At 41.4% G+C, this 21,157-nt stretch overlaps 1 protein-coding gene across 6 annotated transcripts in view; it reads left to right on the plus strand.

Annotated features, from left to right (window-relative positions):
* Nucleotides 1–11,856: 11,856 nt before the first annotated feature.
* TRPS1 (transcriptional repressor GATA binding 1) overlaps nt 11,857–21,157 on the plus strand; it is a 212,057-nt gene continuing 202,756 nt past the window's right edge. For 3 of the 6 annotated variants that reach the window (XM_071421699.1, XM_071421700.1, XM_071421701.1), the window contains exon 1: nt 12,734–12,939. Coding sequence is in view for 1 of the 6 variants with exons in the window: in XM_071421701.1 (XP_071277802.1) it covers nt 12,930–12,939 (10 nt within the window). In the remaining 5 variants the exon portion in view is untranslated. Of the gene's footprint in view, nt 12,199–12,733; nt 12,940–21,157 lie in introns of those variants that run through there. The other 3 variants (XM_071421698.1, XM_071421702.1, XM_071421703.1) reach the window with 2 other exon arrangements.

A 21,157-nucleotide genomic window follows, 5' to 3' on the forward strand; every position in this document is an offset into this window, starting at 1 on the left:
TTTATATTTGACATTCAAACAATTCTTTTTTTTTAAAGTTTCTTAAGACATTTGCCCAGACAAACAAATAAAAGCACAAAAGGATGGAAAGGTGCCACTGAAGGTGCCACTGTGCCAGCATGTCACCCTCTTCAATGACCAGGTGTCTGTGTCTGTTGTTATCCACATTGTCCTTTGTGATCTGCTCTCCAATTCACGTCTGTGTGCACAAACACCTTTTTGGCTGCTGTGCTCCACGGCAGTGTACCTCCCCAGTGGTCAGCCATTCCAGGAACCTCATCCTCAAGAGAAATGGAGATACTGAGTATCTTTGATCTGCTTTCAGATTGGAACAAAACTAACTTCTATACTCTCTAGAAAACCACCAAGAACTAAAAACATGCATTCAGTCAGCACCATACAAGCCCCTGTTGTTGAGCATAGATCTGAGACTGACTGGCTTACAGCTGTAGGGATGGCACAGGCTAGGGATGAAACCTGGTGGCACAGAGACATGCTTGTGGGTTTTGTGCCACCCACAGCAGAAGTTTCATGCTGTGGCACATTTCTGTTGGAAATCAGATGTTGAAAGGAGCTGGTCTTTAAGCAGTGGGAGGGGCTGGGTTGCTGTCCTCCTGGCAGCTTGGTCAACTGTGTTGGACCTCTAGCAGAGTGGTGATCCACAAACACCACCAGCACAAAACAAGATGGCAATCTGCTGACACTGGTGCACAAATAGATGCTCTGTCTGTGAAGCACCTCATATCCTTGTGTGACAGGAATAGGTGCTGTCTCCACCAAACAGGCATCATCCCTGTGAGTGCCCCAAGCTGCTGCAGACCTGCTCTTGCTGCAGCTTGGTGATGCATTGGCTGACTTCCTTCTTCCTTACTAGGGTTCCCCCTGGGAACCTGCTTGATGCAGGTGTCTGGGCTTAGAAGTTCTCATGGTGACAAAAGCTGTGCAAATCTTACATTTGGCACTTTCAAAAGGACTACATTACTTCAACTTGCTTTGTTTTGAATGCAAAGACAGATGTTAAAGGCGCTGTCACAAGTTAGTTATCACATTAGAGGAATAGTTTCTTCTGCTGTTCAATATTGCCCTTAGGTCCACTCCCTATCTATCATATTCAAGATTAAGTGTGAAGCATAATAACCACTAACTTAGTTAGTGCCTGCAAATTTGTCTTGTCAGGGGAATAGTTATTAGCTTGGTTTCATTTGAAAGATTATAACTTCATCTCTCAACAGGCAGAATTTTCTCATTAAAGCCTAAGTAATATTAGTCAGTGTAAAAAAAAAGTGACTCTGTACTATTTAGTGATATTGCTGCCCAGGCTTGTGACAGAAACTACAACTAATGACTAATTCTTTCTTACCATTCAAAAATAAATATTTTATTTTTAGGGCCTCTAGTAAATTATAATAGCGTGGCTCTTGCCATGAGAAGTCTGAAAATGAAATATGCTGTGTTTATTTTAGTAATTTTCAAATAATTTTTCAAAGAAAAAAAGGAAAAAAAATCCTAAAGCAGAAAACAGTTTTCTACAAAGAGTGAAAAATATAAAAATATTTTGAAACATTGCGTATTGACAAATAAACTTAAATTAAAAAAAAAAGTCAGTCTCTGGATCTTGCTGGGACAAATGTTTTGTGTTTATATTAGTTATATGTGAATCTCAAATACTAATGAAGCAAGTATTTGCACTAAGAGTGGACATGAAGTAAGAAAAGCACTAATGTTTGAAAGTGAACAGAGTAAGTCTAACCTTTGACCAGGTATCTGTACTTCAAAAAGTATTTAAATGAATGATGAAGGACATAGAAAAATATACTGAAATTATCCAGGACAAAGCATTAAGGAAACTTCATTTGCTTGCTTTAAGGGAAAGAAGGAAACTATAGACTATAAGTCCATTCATGGAGGAGAGGGTCCCATTTGAATAATATAGGTCAATAAGCTAAACGGAATAAAGCAAAATAAAATAAAACACAACAAAGTAGAACTGGAAGCTGAAGTTATACTAAATCAGGTCAGGGACATTTTAAAGAGTGATGGTATTTAAACACTGGAACAACTTACCTAGGAGTGCAGTGAATCCTTCAACATTGGAAGTGTTTAAATCAAGACAGACATCTTCAGAAAGATATACTATCTTCACACAGCAGTTATAGCCTGGCACAGCCAGTACTGAGTGTTCTGTGGCCAGAATTATGCAGAAAGACAAAACAAAGCTTGTAATGGTTTCTTCTAGCTTTAAGCTCTATTTTCTGAAGACACACTTTCCCTATTTCTAACATTTATTTAGCAAGTATCATTATGGTTACAAGACATATGTAGGCAAAGCTCAGACTGAAGTTTAAAAAAGAAAGGTGAGGAGACTGTGATTAATCATGTAACTCTGGGTGTGTATTCATATCACACAAGTAACAAACCCAGTTGCTTAAACTGAGAGTCTGGGCTTCAGTAGTTAGGGATGAAAAGAGAGAAACTCCTTCCAATGGCAGCTAATGGTAGTCATCACTCTCCCTACTGCCCACACAGGTGGCTCTGGAGACATGCCTCCAAAGGTCAGCTGTTGCTTCCTGGCAAAGTCTCTAAAAAGAAGGAACCCTTTTCCCTGTCCTAGATACTGTATTTTTCAACTGGCAATTAATTCAAGAGACAAGGTAATTTTCTACTGGGTCAGTTCCCTTTTATGGCTTACAGTGCAGTTACAGGAATTTTGGCACAGCATGAGCAAAGGGATATGGATATGTGGCTTGGGAGGAGCAGAACAGTGCAGCACAGCGGGTCCAGCCTTTGGCACCATCCCAGACTTGGACAGTTACATACAGGTCCAAAAACTTCATTTTTAGGGATTCACATCTGGAGGTGTGACCACAGTTTCTCTTTACATCTGGGGATTAAATAGGGGTAGAAAGCCATGCTCATCCCACTAGCTTCATGAGGTTTTATCAGATCATAAAAGAACATAAACTGCCAGCTGCATTTTCCAGCAGTCAACAGAGAAAGATCCTTATTTCTGAGTTCCTTAAAGCATCCCATGATCTGGTTTAAAATAGCTGGATGGGTAGAAAGGAGGTGAGAGACAAGTACAGCCTCCATTGGTATCATGCAATTTTCTGTGCTTAAGATGGACCTTCATCAGAAATTAAAATAAAACTCCTCCTGCTCTGAAGAAGCTGATAGCAATATTTGTCTGGGCATTTTAGAACAGATAAGATTCTTGAGGCTTCTGTGTCTTCTATATCCATAAAGAGATGTAAGTGCTACCACTCAATTGAAATTAATGAGAATTAGGCATCCAAATGTATTTGTGGATTTGAACCCTTATGTTCTAATTACTGTGGCAATTAAACATGTGGAAAAACAGGTTCAGCTGCTGGAATCTTGTCTACACCAAAGCCTGGTGAAATATTTATGTTAATTTTCTTTCTAGACATGGCTTGAGTTTGCACTGATGACTGTGCAAAACCTTTCTCGATTGTAGAGGACATGTACAATATGGAAGGCCCTGAAACTAAACCTTGTGCACTTGGCTTAGAAAAGGTTGTAAGAATACATATTCATGGACTGTGTCTTGCTGAGTGAGACAAGAAAGTTACAAACAAAATAGTAAACAATAAAAATAACCAAGTCTTACTTAATGTAAATAGTAGAATATAGAAGAAGCTGATTTTTCCTAAACTGTTTCTGTAGTAGGTATTCATAAATCAGCTGTTCACTGTACTGATTTCTGAAGGCCACAAGACCATATAACCAATATTTCATGCAATAGCATATACATCTCAATTATTTTGTTCATAAGGAAAGAAGGAAATAAAATGACTGTCTGTTTAATTTGCAGACTCTTTGCTGTTTGAGGCCAATATAATTACTGATATTATTCTTATGCATGTACACACCACTGAAGCACCAGTGTTAAAGGAGACACCTTCATTCTGGATTTTCTAACTTCAAAGTAATGAAACCCTTAACTTCAAACCACAAAAATGAACTTTTCAATGTTAAGTACCAAGTCCTAGTGTCAGTGCATAGAACAACCTTGGCCAAAAAAGCCCAATTAGGCCATGTAAATGAAGTGCATTTTCAGCCAGTCCTACTGGGAAAACCAGCTTTGTCTGAATGGCTGTAATTACAGTTGATGGGGAAGGGGGAAAACAAATTTGCTATGCATGAGCCCTTACCAAGTAGGCTTTTTTTCTTCTAACACTTGCATATCTACAAGAATGGCACTATGAAGGGAAGGGAAAAAAGACTTTGTCCTTGTATGAGTTCTTTTTCTCTTCAAGAATCTCAATGATACATGAAGTTTGCTATGGGAGAGGTGCTCCTTTCTCTGATACTCCTTTTGTTTACTTTTCTCTGCCTAACAGCCTCACTGGGCTGCTTGTCATAATTAGCAGTCTAGGTACACACATCTCCATAAAAGCTGTACTTCGTAGCTTGTTTTAAGCCAGTACTTTTATTTCCATATTTGGGTCCCTTCTTTTGATTTACACCCTCAGAAAAGCATGTGAAAGTCAAATCAAACAGTCATGTGCAAAATTCCCAAATCAGTGTTTTTTCTAGACTTTTCGAAGTGACACTTTCTCTTCTCTGTGTCTGTTCTTGAGAATGCACACCCACTGCTGGTCTGGATTCACTCTGTGTATTATATCACCTGCACTCCTCAAAAAGAGTTAATTTTTCAGTGCAATAAATTTACGCATCTGAATTCACATCACAGTGTGCAGCTTACTCGCTGTATCTCTGGATTGCTAGTTGGGCTATCTCCTGGCAAGGAAAAACAGGGCACCAGACCAGTATGATTACCTCCAGGGATGCTTCCTGTGTGCCATTCTGGCTTCTGTGGCTAAGGGCTCATGAAGGTCACATAGCTCTTTCTTAGATACAACTTTCAAATTCCCTGTATTTGTTTTTATGGCTCTAGTTCTTAAATAGTGCAGATTGATTTCTGCCCATATCGTATGCATCAGTTTTTCAAAAGGATGCCTCTTCCCACAAATATAAAACTATTAATCACAAATGTTCTATTTACAAGTATGAGTGACTCTTTCATATATTAGTCATAATGTAGTGCATAGCTTTATTTCCTTTATTTAAAAATAGCTAATGATCCTTATTTCAATTAGTATGTTAATGTCAATAATATCAGTGTGTTTTGCAATGGTAAAGAACTAAGAGGGAAGGGATTGGTCAGAGATGAGTTACTTGGTTTGAGAGGATTTTTGTTTTGGCTTGGGTTTTTTTTTGGGGTTTTTTTTGGTGTTTTTTTTTTTTTTTAATTCCATTGATGCATACACTGACTGGAAAAAAAAAAAAAACCAAAACCATATACACGAAAATTGCACAAACTACCCAAGTTTTTCACCAGCTTATTAAAGGTATCTCTGGCCATTGTTAAAAAGGAAGTTTTAGCACATAAATAATTTAGTATGTCATAGGGTAACTGTCTGTTTTATGTGAGCAATGAAAGGAACTAAAAGCAGTGGAGTCAGGAAGGAGAAAAAAAAATTGAAGTTGTAAAGACTATGTTTTTTGTCCTCTGTGGGATCAGTTTGTCCAGGCATTGAAGTAGACAAGGACGCACATGTTTTCTGGGTCATGATCTGCACTTCACCACATCAAGATCCCAAGTGTAAATGAATGCTGATCCACCAGCATTATTTTTGCCTGATTCATGCTGTGCTTAGTAAAACCTTGCATACAGGCACATGATCCAGCTCCTGAAGAGTGAGAAGTATGAACAGAAATGAGGTTTCTATGTGAGAGAGCTGAACCAAGTGATCTAGGGCTGCTGCTGCCTGTGTAGGTTGTGCTCTTCCCTAAAGGAATGACTTTCCACAGGAAAACTCTTTCAAGACTGATAACCACTGAGGAAAATGAAGCAAACTCCTGAATAAGTTTAAAGGATGCCTACTGTTGTTTCATGTTTTTTGACAAAGGCACTGGCACTACCATTTCACAACTAGAGGATGTGGTATATATTAATCTTGGTGTCAACAAGCCTTAGTGTTAATCAAGGTGGCATTCTTGTTAGGTTACCTGTTTCCAAAGACTAACCATTAAAAGAGTTGTGGATGGATATTAATTCTTATGCAGAGGTCAGACAGAAAGCAGGTCAGGGTGCGCTTCTCACTCAGATCAGAAAGCTCCTTTGAGTTGTCTCAGACCAGGAACAAGTTATAGCAGTCATACAGACTATGGAAGAATAGTGAAATCTCCAAAAGGAGGAACTGGATCCTGGGCAACTGGCTATAGCTGGCCCTTCTTGATCAGGGGGATCAGACCTGATGACCTCCAGAGGTCCCTTCCAGCCTCACATTCTATGATTCTGTGAACTTGCTGATCTTTCTTCCTTTTTGCTATAAAAATCCCCTAGAATGAGTGGTTCATCAGATCTTTGCAAGATGGACTGGCTTATGATACAGAGGGTAAGGCCAGATTAAGGTCAAGCCCTTTCTTACACAAAGGACTGAGCACTCTGAAAGTTAGATAAATTAGTCAGGTTGAATGTAGCTATTTGTGTGTTCTTGCGTGTGCTTAGATGTTTCATAGGAAACAGAGAGAGACTGCTAAAGACCACTTGTTACATCACCATGTTTACCTTGAGTGACTTTCCCTCCATTTGTAATTGGAAAATAGTGACACCATCTTGGTAATTTTACCAATGCACTGCGTGTCTGAGACTTCCAAGTGCTACTACTTTACCTCCTGGGCCATATATTGTGGCTGTGAATTTGAGGTTCATAATGGAATGGAAAGTGCACTTTTTTACAAAGTGAAATATACATATTTGCAAGATATTTTCTTTCCCTAAACTAAATCTGAGACCTTGCATCAGTAGAAATGTGAATAAATGGGTTTTTTTTCAATAAAAGCATGTTGTTTGTAGTCTGTCACATTAAAATAAAGATTTGAACATGGTTAGAAGTCACAAATGGAAAAGAAAAAAATATTTACAAGAAATCAAGTGAAAGAAAATTCCTTTTGAGCCAATTGTACAGAACTGTTGCTTTATATTAGGAGACACTGTAGAGAGTTTTAACATTACTATGTTTAGAACACTGCAATTATATAGCAACAAACCTTAGGAGTAAGACTGAAAAATAGTTGCACATAGGACCTAATGTAAAAACTACTAAACTCAGTTATGGCTTTTTTCTTTTTACTTCAGCAGACATTTAACCAATCCAGATTAACCTTCCCAGAAATGCTGGAAATGCTGGAGGCAGGATGAATATGGAATTGAGGGAGGGAAAGGTAGTGGCTCTGTCTGGCAGCGGGTGATGACAAGACAGGGGGCTCAGGTTGTTTTGATTTGCTGATCTTGCAGTTGAGATGTGGGAAGAAATGCTGCCACTTCTTTTATTGATATTTGTTGGGAGACACTCATTATGTATTACATCATATCTATGTGTATGTGCATGTGAGGCTTTTCAGAGCTTTGGATGAATGCCTTTTACATAGCATTTTTAAGATCAAAATCTATACAATTATGTGGATTCCTGCATGTAAATGATTTTAGGGAGTCTGGTGTTATAGCATTTTTAATTTTCTAGTAGATTTTATGATAGTGTAAAGTGATAAATTATCTTTTGCGGCTGCCAGAGTTATTTAACTATCTGCAGACACACCATTAGCAGGAGCAGTCTGTGCCCGGTCGGTGTTCCCCATCCCTCCCCGGGAGGCTGCTCCCAGGGAAAAGGGTTTCTAGGCAGTGCTGTGCAAGGCCCTTCTGGCAGCAGTGCCACTGGACTGCAGGGAAGTACCAGCCAGCCATGGTGTGCTGCAGTCAGGGGGACATTCTTCTACCCCGCAGTGGAGAAAGCTACCAAACAAGCATCACTTATTATTGACTTTCCGTTGCTACTGGCCTGTGTTAAAACCAGTGACATAGAAAAGAAAGGTTCCATTTCCCATTACCAGATATCCAATCCCCCTAGAAAACATCTGTTGAATCTGGGATGATGCCATGGTATTAGCTCTTCAGTTGCATGCCGTTTCATTGGCTGTTCTCAGCGCTGCCCTGTCTATCACAACGCATAATCTCTTTTCAGAGACGTTTCAACCACATTGTTAGGGTCCCCAGTCCCATTTCTTTGAAAATCAGTGGTAGTTTTTAGCCTTTGGCACACAATTTGAAGTTTAGAAACTTGACTCTGTGCAGGGTGTAAGACAGGGAACAAAAGTTTCCTGACGATTTCATGTGACAAAAGTTGTGCAAAGAAAAGACGTGGGTCTGCAGAAATTCTGCAAGTTGCCGTGTCTATGATCCCAAGAATCTCGTACTGGAGTGCCTCAGACACATAACTAAGTGCTTCTCAAAATGTTCATTACTGAAGACAGTATAAGAGAACTGTCTTTAGAATTCAAGTAATATACTACCAACCAGAGGGAGAATAATACAGAAATACTTTCTTGATGATGTGTGCTAAAGCAGCAGGCATTTAAGAGCAACAGATGTCAATCTCTGAGGTTTTTGTAAGGAATTGCAATTTATGACGTGTTAGGGTAAACAGTTGGATTATATTTCTGAAATGCATGTTCCATCAGGTAAAATCATTGTGATTATAGGCCCTAGTACTTTCAGTAAGTTATGCACTAAAAGGCTGAAATTGTAAAACAAGTATGCTTATGCTTTACTGTTAATCCCTCTTTGTATCTACGCTGAGTAAACTACAAGAGAATCTGCATTAAACAATAAAGGCAAAAATGGCATGTTATGTCATCTTGATAAACAATGACTGTTATACTGTTTTCCTTCAAGAAGCAACTGTGACTGGCCTCTGTATTCTCCCTCAATGGAGAATGTGCCTGACTGTAAAAAAACCCGGAGGATTATTTAGAAGTTACTTTGTTCATGCCTCTCAGTGAAAGCAGCACTTTGTGCATCTTCTTGCTTGCTGCTTTTCCTTCATTTCCTCAGCTCTTATCTATTAGAGAAAGCTGAACTTGTTTTTTTCAAAAACAACCTACTTTCATGCAGACTACAAGTTTTGAACAAAGTGAAACAAAACTTCTTTTAAGTGGTTTTGGAAAAGTTTGACAGCAGAAGATGATAAATGAAAATAAATCTACAATATTTCTCCTAATGAAATTTGTGGCATGTCAATGTCAAAGCATTCTAACAACAAATCAACAAATATTTGAATGAAAACAATATACATAACTTATTTTTCTATATTGGAAACAACTGTCAAACAATTATTGTATGACTTCATGAATTAGTTGGCCTTTTTGAAATATTCCTGCTAGGAATAAAATTTAAAAAAAAAGCAAAAAAAAAAAAAAGCAAAAAAGCGGGGGCAAGTCTATATGGGCCTTTGAGCCTGAACATACTGTGTCAATCATAAGCATATGCAATGTATCTAAGCCATAAGGTAAAAATTTTCTTTGTAAATTATTTCATAAATAAATAATTTGCCTGAAAAAAGTATATAAAAATATTTTTTGTCTTTGTTAAGTTCTCTACAGTTCTTTGTGGTGAATATAAACAGATTCATATTGACATATTCTTGATCTGCTTTATTTTAACTTGAAATGCAGAATGTATCATGAAAGCATTTCTAATAAAGATACGGTAACAAACTTTTTCTGAGAGATAGAGTATTTCATTAGAGTTGTCTACTTGAAACTATGAAGACATGTTGTGTCCTTCTCATCTTTGTTTATGAATGGCTTTGCGGTTTCATTTTAAAAGTGCATGCACAGAGATACTTATGTCCTTTAAAAATACATCTCTATAATTCTGCTCTACAGGTGAAAAATGGTGTCTTTGTAAACACACTTTACACACGTTGAAATCTGTGTTTTTGCTGTTATTGATCTTCACAGTTTGTCTGTCATAATGTGAATAAAATTTAGGAAAGCTACAGCCACACATAAGAACTCGCTGGGATTTAAGGCGCGGGGGGCATAATTTCCTAGTTTAAAATAAAAAGACATTAATAAGTCTCACCAGAGCAGAGAAGTATAGGGAAATAACTCTTCTTTAAATGTTTTCCACTCAAGCCCTGCTTGTGCGATGCTTAGCCAAGTAACCTGCCTATTTTAACCCTTCCTATGCAAGACATATGCCCAGTGAACAGTCATTTGGGGCCGACATGCTCAGTAAAAATAAATGAAAACTGTTGGGAAAAATGTGTTTGAATTGATGTGACAAAAATACTTGCTTTTCAGAGTTCTGTATTCACTAAAGTTTGTGGAAGTGGCTTGTCTCTTTGGCTGAGGTTCAGCCATGGCATTTGCAGCTTGTGAAAAAGTAAATTTATGAAGTCAGGAAAGGTTGTCTGTGCACATATGAGTGAGGTGCTACCAAGTATGAGGTACTAAAGTATCAAGGCATACTTTGTAACAAACTTTAAATTTTGGGATTACTTTCCTTCCATTCAATGTATGTCTCTGCAGCTCCAAACTCATTTTCTGTGGATGAGTATAGAGGGAATACCACACGTAATCAGTGAGTTCCCCTTTCCCTGTGTCGGGGATCCTACTGTGTCTGCCTAATCACGCAAACTTCCATTTTCAACATGACAAGTTTACCTCTTGTATGTGAATTACTGCTTTTCTATTCATAAAGTGCTTTATCAGACAATCCTACAAAAGAACTTGAGGGAGAAATGTGTTTCTGGGTGATTTACACAAGCAATTACTTTAAAAATCTGCCAGTGGATTATATCAAACATGTATGAAGAATTTTCAAGCTTGGAGCGAGGGCTGAGAATGTCGTAAGTTTTACAACAGGGTTTCATTTGCGTCACCATGTATCTCTGAAGGTTTTATGCTTTACACTTCACCGGTATTTGAGAGTAAAATTGGAAGGAAAAAGTTATGTAATTTCAAATATTTGGGGGGAAGCAGCTTCGACTCTCCAACTGTAATCATTTAGCTCTTTTCCAGCTTCTTCCTTGAATAATGTTAGTAGTTGCAAGCAAGCAGAATGCATCTATTTGAATGCGAAATCAGCTTAAAACAACTTGCATGGGAGGAAAAGCACGCCATATAAAGTCACCTAACTGCAGAAAAATTGTGTCCAAATGCCCAACAAATGTTTACATAGTTTTTAACGCCTACTATATTTGGGATTTTAAAACCCTTTCATAGGAACCTTTTATGTACTGGTTCTCCTTGGAGACAGTTTTTACATTGACATGCAGACTTCTGGCAGTTCGTAGTATGGGGGATATAAGAGTATTTCGAATTGAGAAAGTTCTGCACGAGGAGGAAAACTTGGTTTTTTTCGGATCGTCTCGAGGCTGACCTGCGACCGGTATCAAAGCGCGGGCGGTAACGGGACTGTTCATCGCTCAGCCTGGGAACTGTCTGCCCACCCGCCTCAGCACCCGCACACAAACGGGGGGCACGGGGCAGAGAGAGAGGTGACACCGACTGTGCGGGAGACCCCGAGCAGGGCTGGGGTCTCCCGAGGGCGGCAGCCACCGGCGCGCGTGGATCGCGCCTTCAATCCCCACCGCCACCGTTTCCAATCCCCCAGGGCAGCCGCGGGTCTCAGTGACAGCCGCGGGCACAGCCGCCTCCCGCGGGCCGCGCTGGGGGCGCGCCTGTGGCCTGCGGCTATCCCTGCTCCAACTCAGCGCAAGTCCCCGCAGCCGCGGGGCGACGCGCCCCCTCAGCTCGCCCGGCTCGGCGGGCCCGGCCCGCGCTGCCCGTGGCCGTGGCCCGGCGGCGGGCGGAGGCGGCGGCGGGGGGCGGCGCGGGCCGCGCGGCGGGGCCGCCTGCACTGTCTCTTTAAGGGCGCTCCGTCTGGGGTGGCGCTTTCCTCCGCGAAGGCTCCTTTGATATTAATAGTGTTGGTGTCTTGAAACTGACGTAATGCGGGGAGACGGAGGTCCTGACAAGCGATAACAGTCCCGATAACGCGCCGGCCGCCCCGCGCTCCCAGGCCGCCGCCTCGCTGCCGGCGGGGCCGCCGCGCCGTGCCCCGGCCCTCGCCCCCCGGCCCGCCGCGCCCCCGCCCCCGCGCCGCACCGCACCGCACCGCCCGCCGGCGGGCCCGTCGCCCCCTCCCCGCCGAGCGGGGCCGAGGGGGGAGGCAGCGGCGCCGCGGCCCCCCGCTCCCCCCACTCCCCGGCCACCGCCACATAATCCGCGTCCAACTCCGCCGGCAGCAGGAGACGGTTCATGGCTCGCGCCGCGGCTCCACCATCTTCCAGGCTGCCGGGGCTGTTGCTGCCGGTTAATCAACAGGTAAGCGCGGGGGGGCGCGGGCGGGGGCGGCGGGGAGGGCGCCGCGGCCGGCGGGCCGGGCGGGGGCGGCGCGGCGGCGGCGGGCGCGGGGGGGGCGCGCGCGGGGCGGGGGCGCGGCGCCCGCGGCAGCGTGGCGTGTGCCCGAGGGGGCAGCGGGGGTGCGCCCCCTCCCCCCAAAATACCCCCCCCCAAAAAAATAAAAACAACAACAACAACAACAAAAGCGGCGGGTGGGTGGGCATAATCCCAGGCAACGGGGGCTGCTCGGATTTCACAGTCTTTTCTCGGTGCATCCCCCCCCCCCTCCCCCCCCCCCCCGCGCCCCCCATTCCCCCCGCCGGAGGGTCAAAGCCATGTGTGATGGCTGGAAATTGGCGACTTCAAAACGGCGGTAGCCCCGCTGGAGTCGGGAGGGTCAAGTTCAGCGGCGGCGGCGGGCAGGGGGAGCAGCCCCCCGGCGCGGAGGCGGGGAGGGGAACGGCGGCGGCCGCGGGCTGGTGCGGCTCTGCTCTGCCCTCCCCTCCGCGCCGCTCCGCGCCTTATCTCCGCGGCCGCCGGTTCCCCGGCACCGGGGCGCTCGGGGGGAGGGGAAGGGAGACGCGGGGGGTGGAAGTAGAAGACGAGCACAGAGGGTTCGCATCCGATGGGCTGCAGTCGCACAGTCCTGCCGCTCCTGCCGCTGCTGGAAGTTTTAATGGGGATCATGACAAACGGGGCACAGAGACACCATCATGAAGAGTAGTAAGTTTGGGAAAAACTTTTTTCTTTTTTTTTTTTTTTCCTTTTTTTTCCCCTTTTAATTTTTTTTCCCTTCCTATTTTTCCTCTCCTTTCCCTGGGACACATCGGGAGAGGCCGAGTGCGGAGCGGTGCTGCTCCAGGAGAAGGGCTTGCGATCCCTCCCGGTCGTGCCGGGGTAGCAGGCGACATAGTGCATAGTGGTGGTGGTGATTTTTTTTTTTTTTTGTTTAGGTTTTTGTTTTTTTTTTTTTTTTTTTTTTTTAATCAGAGACAGAGAGACGTAAAACTTTTCCCTCTTAAAGGAGAAGCCCCACTGCCAGCGCTGCGTCCCCGCGCCCGGCTCTCCCTGCCTGCCACAACTTCGTGGAGCGTCTCACCTCCCCGCCCCCCGGCCCGGGGGCTGCGGCGGGGGCTGCCCCCTCTGCAGCCACCCGCGTGTGGCTTTCCGAAGGGAGCGATGAATGGAGGCGAGGCCGGGGCTGGAGGGGCTGCGCTGCGGTGGGCGCTCCGCGGCCGGGGCCGGGGTGGGCGATCGTGGGTCCGGGGCAGCGCAGGGTCTGGCCTGGGGACTGCGGCCGCTGCGCGCTGCCCTGGGACACGAGAGGCTCCCCGAGGGGGCTTGACATTTCGGGGGCTTTGTTTATCTGCCGCCCTGCTGCAAATCACGGAGCTCAGACACCCCGGCACTCCTACGCGGGTTCTAGTGGGGCCCGCTAGTCTCCTTTATCTTTTTTTTTTTCCACGACCGGTTGTGTTTTCTATCTGCAAATGGCAAACTTCTCCAGTGCCCTGACTGAGCTAAGCTGACTAAGTGATAAGCTGGAGAGACGTCTTCCCTCCATCGCTTCTTCTCCGCCAGTGCGAGCACCTTGCCTGGCAGAGCAGGAGCCGGCTCACCCCAGCACTCTTGGGGAGCCAAGGCGACAAGTCCCTTCCGAGGGGGAAAGATTGTCTAGTAAAGAAAATGTAAGCTGCTCTGCAGCCCATGCTGCCTTCACTGCTCTTACACTACGCAGCCCGTTTTGAATGTTGATAGAAAGAGACAATAATTTAATGCGTCTCAGGTTATATTTAATTGAGTTCAGTAAAGTCTCTCAAGGAACCATCAAACTTTTTTGTCATTTGGGCTGTCTTCAACTACGCGCAGCCGAATCCTGTGGATGTTGGTGGCATCATGTTACTTTCCTGTTGGTTTTAGTAAAAGTTGAACATTTAGAGAAGACTGCCAGAGTTAGAAATGCAAGGGGCAGCAAAGGAAAGTAGTGGTAAGAGACAGTTCCTGACGTGGACAAAATGAGAATAAAAGTTACAGTAGTCTTCTGAACTGCAGTCTGTGTTTGCCTCATGTTCACAATCTGTGTGTTAGGTTAGACAGCTCTCAGATATTCCACCAGAGTGACATTTGAAAAAAAACCTCCAAAAGAGTGAAGGTTGTTTTTTTTTTTTTTTTTTAAGTACTCTGGGTCTATGAGTAAACACACGGTTTGTGTGAGAACATCAACTATTTCCTGTAAATTGTGATGCTGACAGGACTGTCTGGAAATGATATCAACACTTTGAAAGATTTTTTTCTTTCTATTTTAACCACTGAATGAAAGTCTGTTAATAATATGGTCAAACCAAGCAAGTGGAACCTTTCTCTGTAAAGGGAAAAAAAAAGTATTTTTCTTTTTTCCTCTTGAATAATATATACCTGAGGTTTGCCGCAAAGAATCAGTGATTCTGAAGTTCAGTAGTGCATCAGTGCCTGTATACTAGTTTATCCTCAGACTGTGACAACAGAAGTCTGCTTCACCTTTTTAAAATCTAGGGAGATTAGACATGAGAAAACAGTCAGTTCCTAATCCACCCTGTTCTGTCTGATTATCGCTTTTTTTTTTTGGTTGCGTATAATAACTTTCTGTGTTTTAAACTTTGCATATACGTAGTCACAACAAAGTAAGTAAAGGGCAAAGTTGCATCAGCTTTTAAGTTTACATGTATTGCCTGTGATCCTCTAAAACAGACTCCAAATGACACTGAGCAGTCTTTGCTTGTGAGAGCATGGCTTTTTTTTTTTTTTTCATAGCACTGTTAATAAAGGAAAAGAATGTAAATGACAACTTCACAGATCTGAGACTTCTTTGGGCATCAAACGCGATGCAGCCAGGTTATCCTTTCATGTTTTTAATGCATTTTTAGTGTAATTTATATGGTAGCTTTATGGGTTGACTTACATTTTTATCAGTGAGAGTAAATTCACTAACATTTGATGAATCCCTAGCAGGATTATTTTCAATAATATCTTCTCTAGCATTTGTAGTAAACTTTCATGGTGCACACTATTATCATGCATGGTGTGGCTGAGTGTAAAGAACGCTCTTATCCACATATCGTGATACTGCATTTATAACAGCAAAGTACTAATTCTTGTCTGTGGACTGGAGTGTCTGTGACATGCAATTGTTTCTTGTCAAATCTGTGTATTCCAATTGTATTATATTTTAATGCTAGTTGACACATTGGGTTTTGTATTTTCAAAGCATTGTGCAAACAATGACTAATTACTTTCTGTTCATGCGAATTACCTCTTTTAGCACTTTATCAGCCAGTTGCTTTGAAATAAAACTATTTTACATTACAGTGCGAAAGAGTTAAAAAATTAGCAGAGACATTTAGGAAAAAACCCAAAATGTAATTACAACCAGGCAACTTTTGGTATGTATTTAAATTTTTCTTTTTATGTGGAACTTTCCTTCTAAGGCTGGGGGGGCTGTATGTGTATGAATATTTATGTTTCTTACAAACTCTTGACAGTATTTTAATGTAATAATCTTAATAGAAACATTCTCAGATCTTAACTGAAGCCACACCGGCAGTATCGCTTTAATAAAGGTTTGTGGGTAACACCAAATATAACATTGTGAGAAAGTTTATGGTTAAATATTTTTGAACATGATAGGCTGGGAATCTGACAACCCTTTTTGTTAGGTGAAAGTATAGTGGAAATGAATTACATTTTCAATGCAGCTTCAAGTAGAACAAACTGCCACCTGGTAGTGAAAGTATTGGCCTTGAACAGAAATATATTCTGATTAAGGTATTCTAACTGGTGTGTAAAATGAAGCCATTCATTCAGCAAACTGACAACTTTCCAGTTGGTGTTTGCCCTTACTTAATTTAGTTTCCTCAACACAACTAGTGAGGTAGTCTGGGTCTGTTTTTGGCAGTCCCGGGCAACTGTAAACTTGGATATATTTGTCCCAAATATTATATACTTCATGAGTTAAAAAACAGTTGGGTAAAAAGAATAGCAGGCAGGTATGAGGAAAAAAAAAAGAAAGGGTTTCCTTTTGTTTCTGAAACTTTCTCAAGTTCTTACCTAGTAAGAAAACAATGCTATTTTCAAATACTGGTGATTAATACTATAACCAGCGTAGTCTGCACCCATTTATTGTATAAATACCATTGCCTGTTGACCTTTGGATACATTAATTACAGCATATCTGGTCTAGGTTCTATTATTTTTGTCTGTCCAGAAGATAAATAAAGGTGCCCTTTCCAGTCCTTCTGGAGAAGAACTTTTTTCTTGGTATTGTCATGAATTATGGAGTTTTTTTTTCCTTGCCCTGTGCCAACGAAGTTCTCTTTTGACTTTAAAAGATAAGCTTACATCCAAAGAGAGAATATTTGATAATTTTAAAACTATTTGCACTTCAGTTTTTATGGTACATACAAACTTTCTAGGCTTTGCTTTTTTTGGATTGTGGGTTGCTAATTAAAAGAAAAGCACAAAGAGTTATATTAGATGATGTGAAGGATTAAAGTACAATTACACCATTAAATAGTAAATGTTTACAAGGGCAAGACATGCAACTACATTTTTCAGATTATGCTTATTATTCACTCCTTGATGTTATTTTGCACCTAATCAATAAAGGGCCTTCCAGAATGCAGCTCCTTCGCCAGTTGTACATGTGCCCAGAACGCAAGAAACGCTGCTGGGGCAGAGGAGCACAGGGAGGGGAGGAAAGTGCTGGCATATTACTCTGACTTCTTGTCATGCAGACCAAGGCTCAAATGAAACACGGAGCAATGGGAGGATAGCTCCCCTAGTCTCGATTTAAATCCCCAGTGGACATTTTGTCACACACCAAAAGCGTTGCACAACCGAACACCATTCCACTTGACGTGTTGTCTGGAGTCAGAGGAGCCTCTGATTTGGCACCATGGGGTTTAGAAGACTATGATTTAGGTGAACTGGCACAGCTATGTGTAAGAAACTTATAGCCATTATGTTTTATTCATGTTCTGTGCTATCAGATTCTTATTTTCTAGTACCTTTAAAGTAGTTCTTTAAAATTTTATGATAACACCGCCAGTGAAAAATACATCTAAAATTTAACAGAAATTGCCAATCGTTCTATCAGTGATTTTTAATGTGGTCCTGCTGCATTAACTAAGGAATCTAGTTCCTGCTGGGGATCTCTGTATCTGGATTTAGAAAAGCTGTTGAAAGAAAATGCTTCATAAGATTGCGTCGCTGCCACGGGTGGCGCTTCCGTAGGACGTTTCTGCAGAACCCTCTTGGTTCCATCCCATAAAGTTCGGTGGAACTTTTCTGTCTCGTAAGGGATGTGTGTGAGTACAGCAGCTACAATAAGACTTTCTGCCTTGAAAATAGAATTGTTTTGAATTGCAAAGTTTAGTCCTAATAGTAATTTTTACTTTCTTAGCTTCAGTTGATGCATGTCTAATTTCTCATAAGTCTGCTTTCTTTCCAGGCTCAGATCATCTTTACTCTTTTCCTTTAAATTTATTTTAAAATATTTAATTTTTAAAATGTTACTAGCCCTTTAAAAACCTGTAATAAATGCTTTACAAGTGGCTAGACACCTTCCCTGGTGGTTTAATTTATACAAGCAGGAAACTTTCTCTCCTTCTTTCTCTCTCTCTTTCTTGTTTTCTTTAAACCAACTGACGTAATGCCAAACTTTGCTTTAAAAGAACAGACAGAAGTAATTGGTAGCTTTTAACTTTTAATAATGTTCTGGATTGGTTTTAGTGGCCAAACTGCATTTTTTTAAATATCAAGTAAAAACGGGCTTGTGGCCTGAGGAAGAAAGGCCCTGTTGATGCAGTTATTTTTATTCTTGTTTTTCAATCTGTTATTAAAAATCTTTCCTGCTGAGCTCTGTTGGATTTCTCCAATTGCTCTTTGTGATGGCTGGTGCATTTCAGGTTACAGTAACTTAAACTGTTTTCTGATTTTTACTTCCCCCCCCCCCCCCCCCACCATGGGCACTTTGAGATGCTTTATCCTTTTTTTTTTGTTTTGTTTTGCTTTAATTTTATTCCCCCCAGCATTCCTTCTGCCTTGTCCAGCACCTGACTCCTTCTTTCAGAGAAACAATTTATTTTGATGCAGAGAGAAATAGAATGTTAAACATACCTTTGATGGCTGTTCAATGAATATTATTTTCCTAGTATGAGTGTGTTTTACACCTGTTAGTGACGCTGATTAGGAAGATACTAACTAGCCATTGCAGAACACATAAGAGATCTTATCTTTCAGTGTCCACTTTCTGTGCTTTCTCCACCCCGTGTCTTAAAGCTAAACGAGATTTTAAAATATGTTTAGTAATAGTTTCGAGTGATCTGTATCTATTTGTATTAACTTGATATTAGAAACAAGAAAACCCAACAAAAGGGTTTTTAAAAATAACCGTGAAATCCAGTCAACACATTTTTTCCTCATTTCTTTATTTTGTTCAGGGTTTTCTGTCTCTTTTCCTTAATTTCTTTTCTACATCTGCTGGGGTTTTGAGCACAAGCAAACTTTCTACAGTAAAAGATGGAGTTGGGCAATAGACTTCCTTGACGAAGTTGACGTCAGGACGACTTCATAAGTTGGCAAGTAGGAAAATTGTTCAAAGACTGAGTTGGCTTGTGCCAGTTTTCCCTTCCTTTAGGGGAGACACTCCACCCAGTAGGAGGTTACCCCACCCAATGTGGAGAGCTATAATTCAGTGGCAACACTTTAAATGTCAATCCTCCCTAGGGTTTAAACCCCAGACTTGTCTTGCCTCAATCTTTAGATTTAATCTAACATTCAATCTGTTGAAGTTACATCTCATCTTCATAAGCACTTTTGGGGCCTGATCCTTCAGTTCTCATTCTTGAAAAATACTCACTGTCATCAGGAGGACTTTTGGATTCAGTAAAAGCTGCAGGATTGGCCTCTGCAGAGTTGTGTGTGTCTGTGTCTGTCTGTAAGGAAGATTGTGTCTGCCTGATGAATACTGTATAATCCATGTTGTTTAAGATGAAATTGTAAAATGCTTAAAAATCTGAAGAAGTCCTGGAGTAGTAATGCTGTAAAAGAGATTTTTCTCAATAAGTGAAGTGTACGTATTTTTAATTTATCAATTTCCCAGGTTGAAATATGATTTTCAAAGGATCCAACTCTCAAGAATTTAAGCCATTTTACAATTTTTTTCTGTATTTGTCTGTATCATGACGGAGACGTATTTTTGAATGCTGCTTGTAACAATTTTTTCATCTCTAATGGAAAATGAAAATCACAGCCTGTAGCTTCGTACCCACAGGAGGCATTGAGATACTTGGACAATACTGAGAGCGGTCAAGGAAAAATTGGGTTTTGGTGTATTTTCAAAGTCAACGTGTAATTTTTATAGGCACATTTTACTTCTTCGTGGTGTCTATTCTCAAGTATCCTTTTCAGATCCCCCATTACGCTTAACAATACTCTCTGTATTTTGAAAATATTCCAGCATTTTTAATTTATTATTAGATCTGAGAAAAAACACCCGTAAAAGATGATGCTAAAAATCATCAATGCACTCAATATTTATCAGCAAGATTTACTTAAACAGTGCGCTTCAGTTTTGCCTCAAACCATTTCAAGCCACCTCTGATCCAAGAATGTACCAGTTCTTGGTTCCTGGAAGATTAAGCATGACAGTTTCTATTATATAATGAACAGCAGTATTGTTTGAACAAAGGTAACATATTTTGATTTCTATACCTTTTTTTGGCAGCTGGCACTAGAGTCTAAAATGAGTGAGTCTAAATGATGTGATCTAACAGTGTAAATATCTGAATGTTCTCGAAACACACAGTACAGATGTAGTGTGTTTAAATCATTGAATCTATCTACCTATATTATATAGAATGTGTATGTATGTGTATATACAAAGCCGTAAATGGTGTGTTCTGCTATCTGTAGCCTTCAAATGTGTATCCTTTGGGGTATTCCTGACCTACTTTGCAAAGTCTGCAGTCTGAAGTACATACTGAAACTTAAAAAATTAAACACACAGGTTGGTGGTTCACAAAAAAAAAAAAAAAAGGCACAAGGGAATATTTGATAGTAGTTAATTAAAAAGAGGGGGAAAAAAGGCATGGTCTGCCTACCCAAATACCTTGCAGTCTGGTTTTGGATATCCCAGTGACATTACAGGGACTATTTTAAAAAACAAAATCTCAACTCACCTAAAAACGTTTGAAGTAGATACTGAAGTTAAGTAGTGCCTAAAATTCCTATATTCAGATGTGGTTTAATGAAAGTTAAATGAGTTAGGATAAAGTAATTTTCTTTGGGGGTGAAGGGTTTCAGTGTTTCCAACATATGAGTCTTCTTGACTTTCTCACACACCACTCTTCTGGCAGAAGCTGTGAGATGTGTAACATAAAAACTTATTATGCAGGTGAAACTTTGCTTCATGAATTCAGTTAATGAAAGAAAGATAAGTCCACTTTCCGAACTTGAACATAGTTTGCTTTTCTATGTAGAGTTCTCAGTGTTAGGTGTATTAAATACACTCAGCAGACGTTGGCCAGCTGCAGTTACAGCGTACAAACCAAAAATGCAGTACACGTTGATCATTGCTGAGCCTTTTCCTCCTGCACGGATAGATATGGACACACATGCACACACACAATTAATAAACTAAACCTTGCCCCAAATACCTGAGGGAAAAGCTTAAATAGATTAGCCTTACCATGTGCCTTGCAGGTAAACAGTATCTGCCTCTGCTGGAGCAATGGGAGAGGAGAGCTGCTGAGCAGAGGCTGCCTGCCCATGCTGCCCAGGCACCCAGCTCTGGAGGCTGAAATCTGGGGGCCCTCAGTAAAATTCCCACCTCTCATTTCAGCTGTTACAGTGGTAGGAAGGAGGAAACATTAACTCATGTCTCCCATCTACTGTATATACTGTT

This window comes from Agelaius tricolor, unplaced genomic scaffold (assembly GCF_023055355.1).
Source record: "Agelaius tricolor isolate 1412-34295 unplaced genomic scaffold, bAgeTri1.0.p SCAF_2, whole genome shotgun sequence".
NCBI lineage: Eukaryota > Metazoa > Chordata > Aves > Passeriformes > Icteridae > Agelaius > Agelaius tricolor.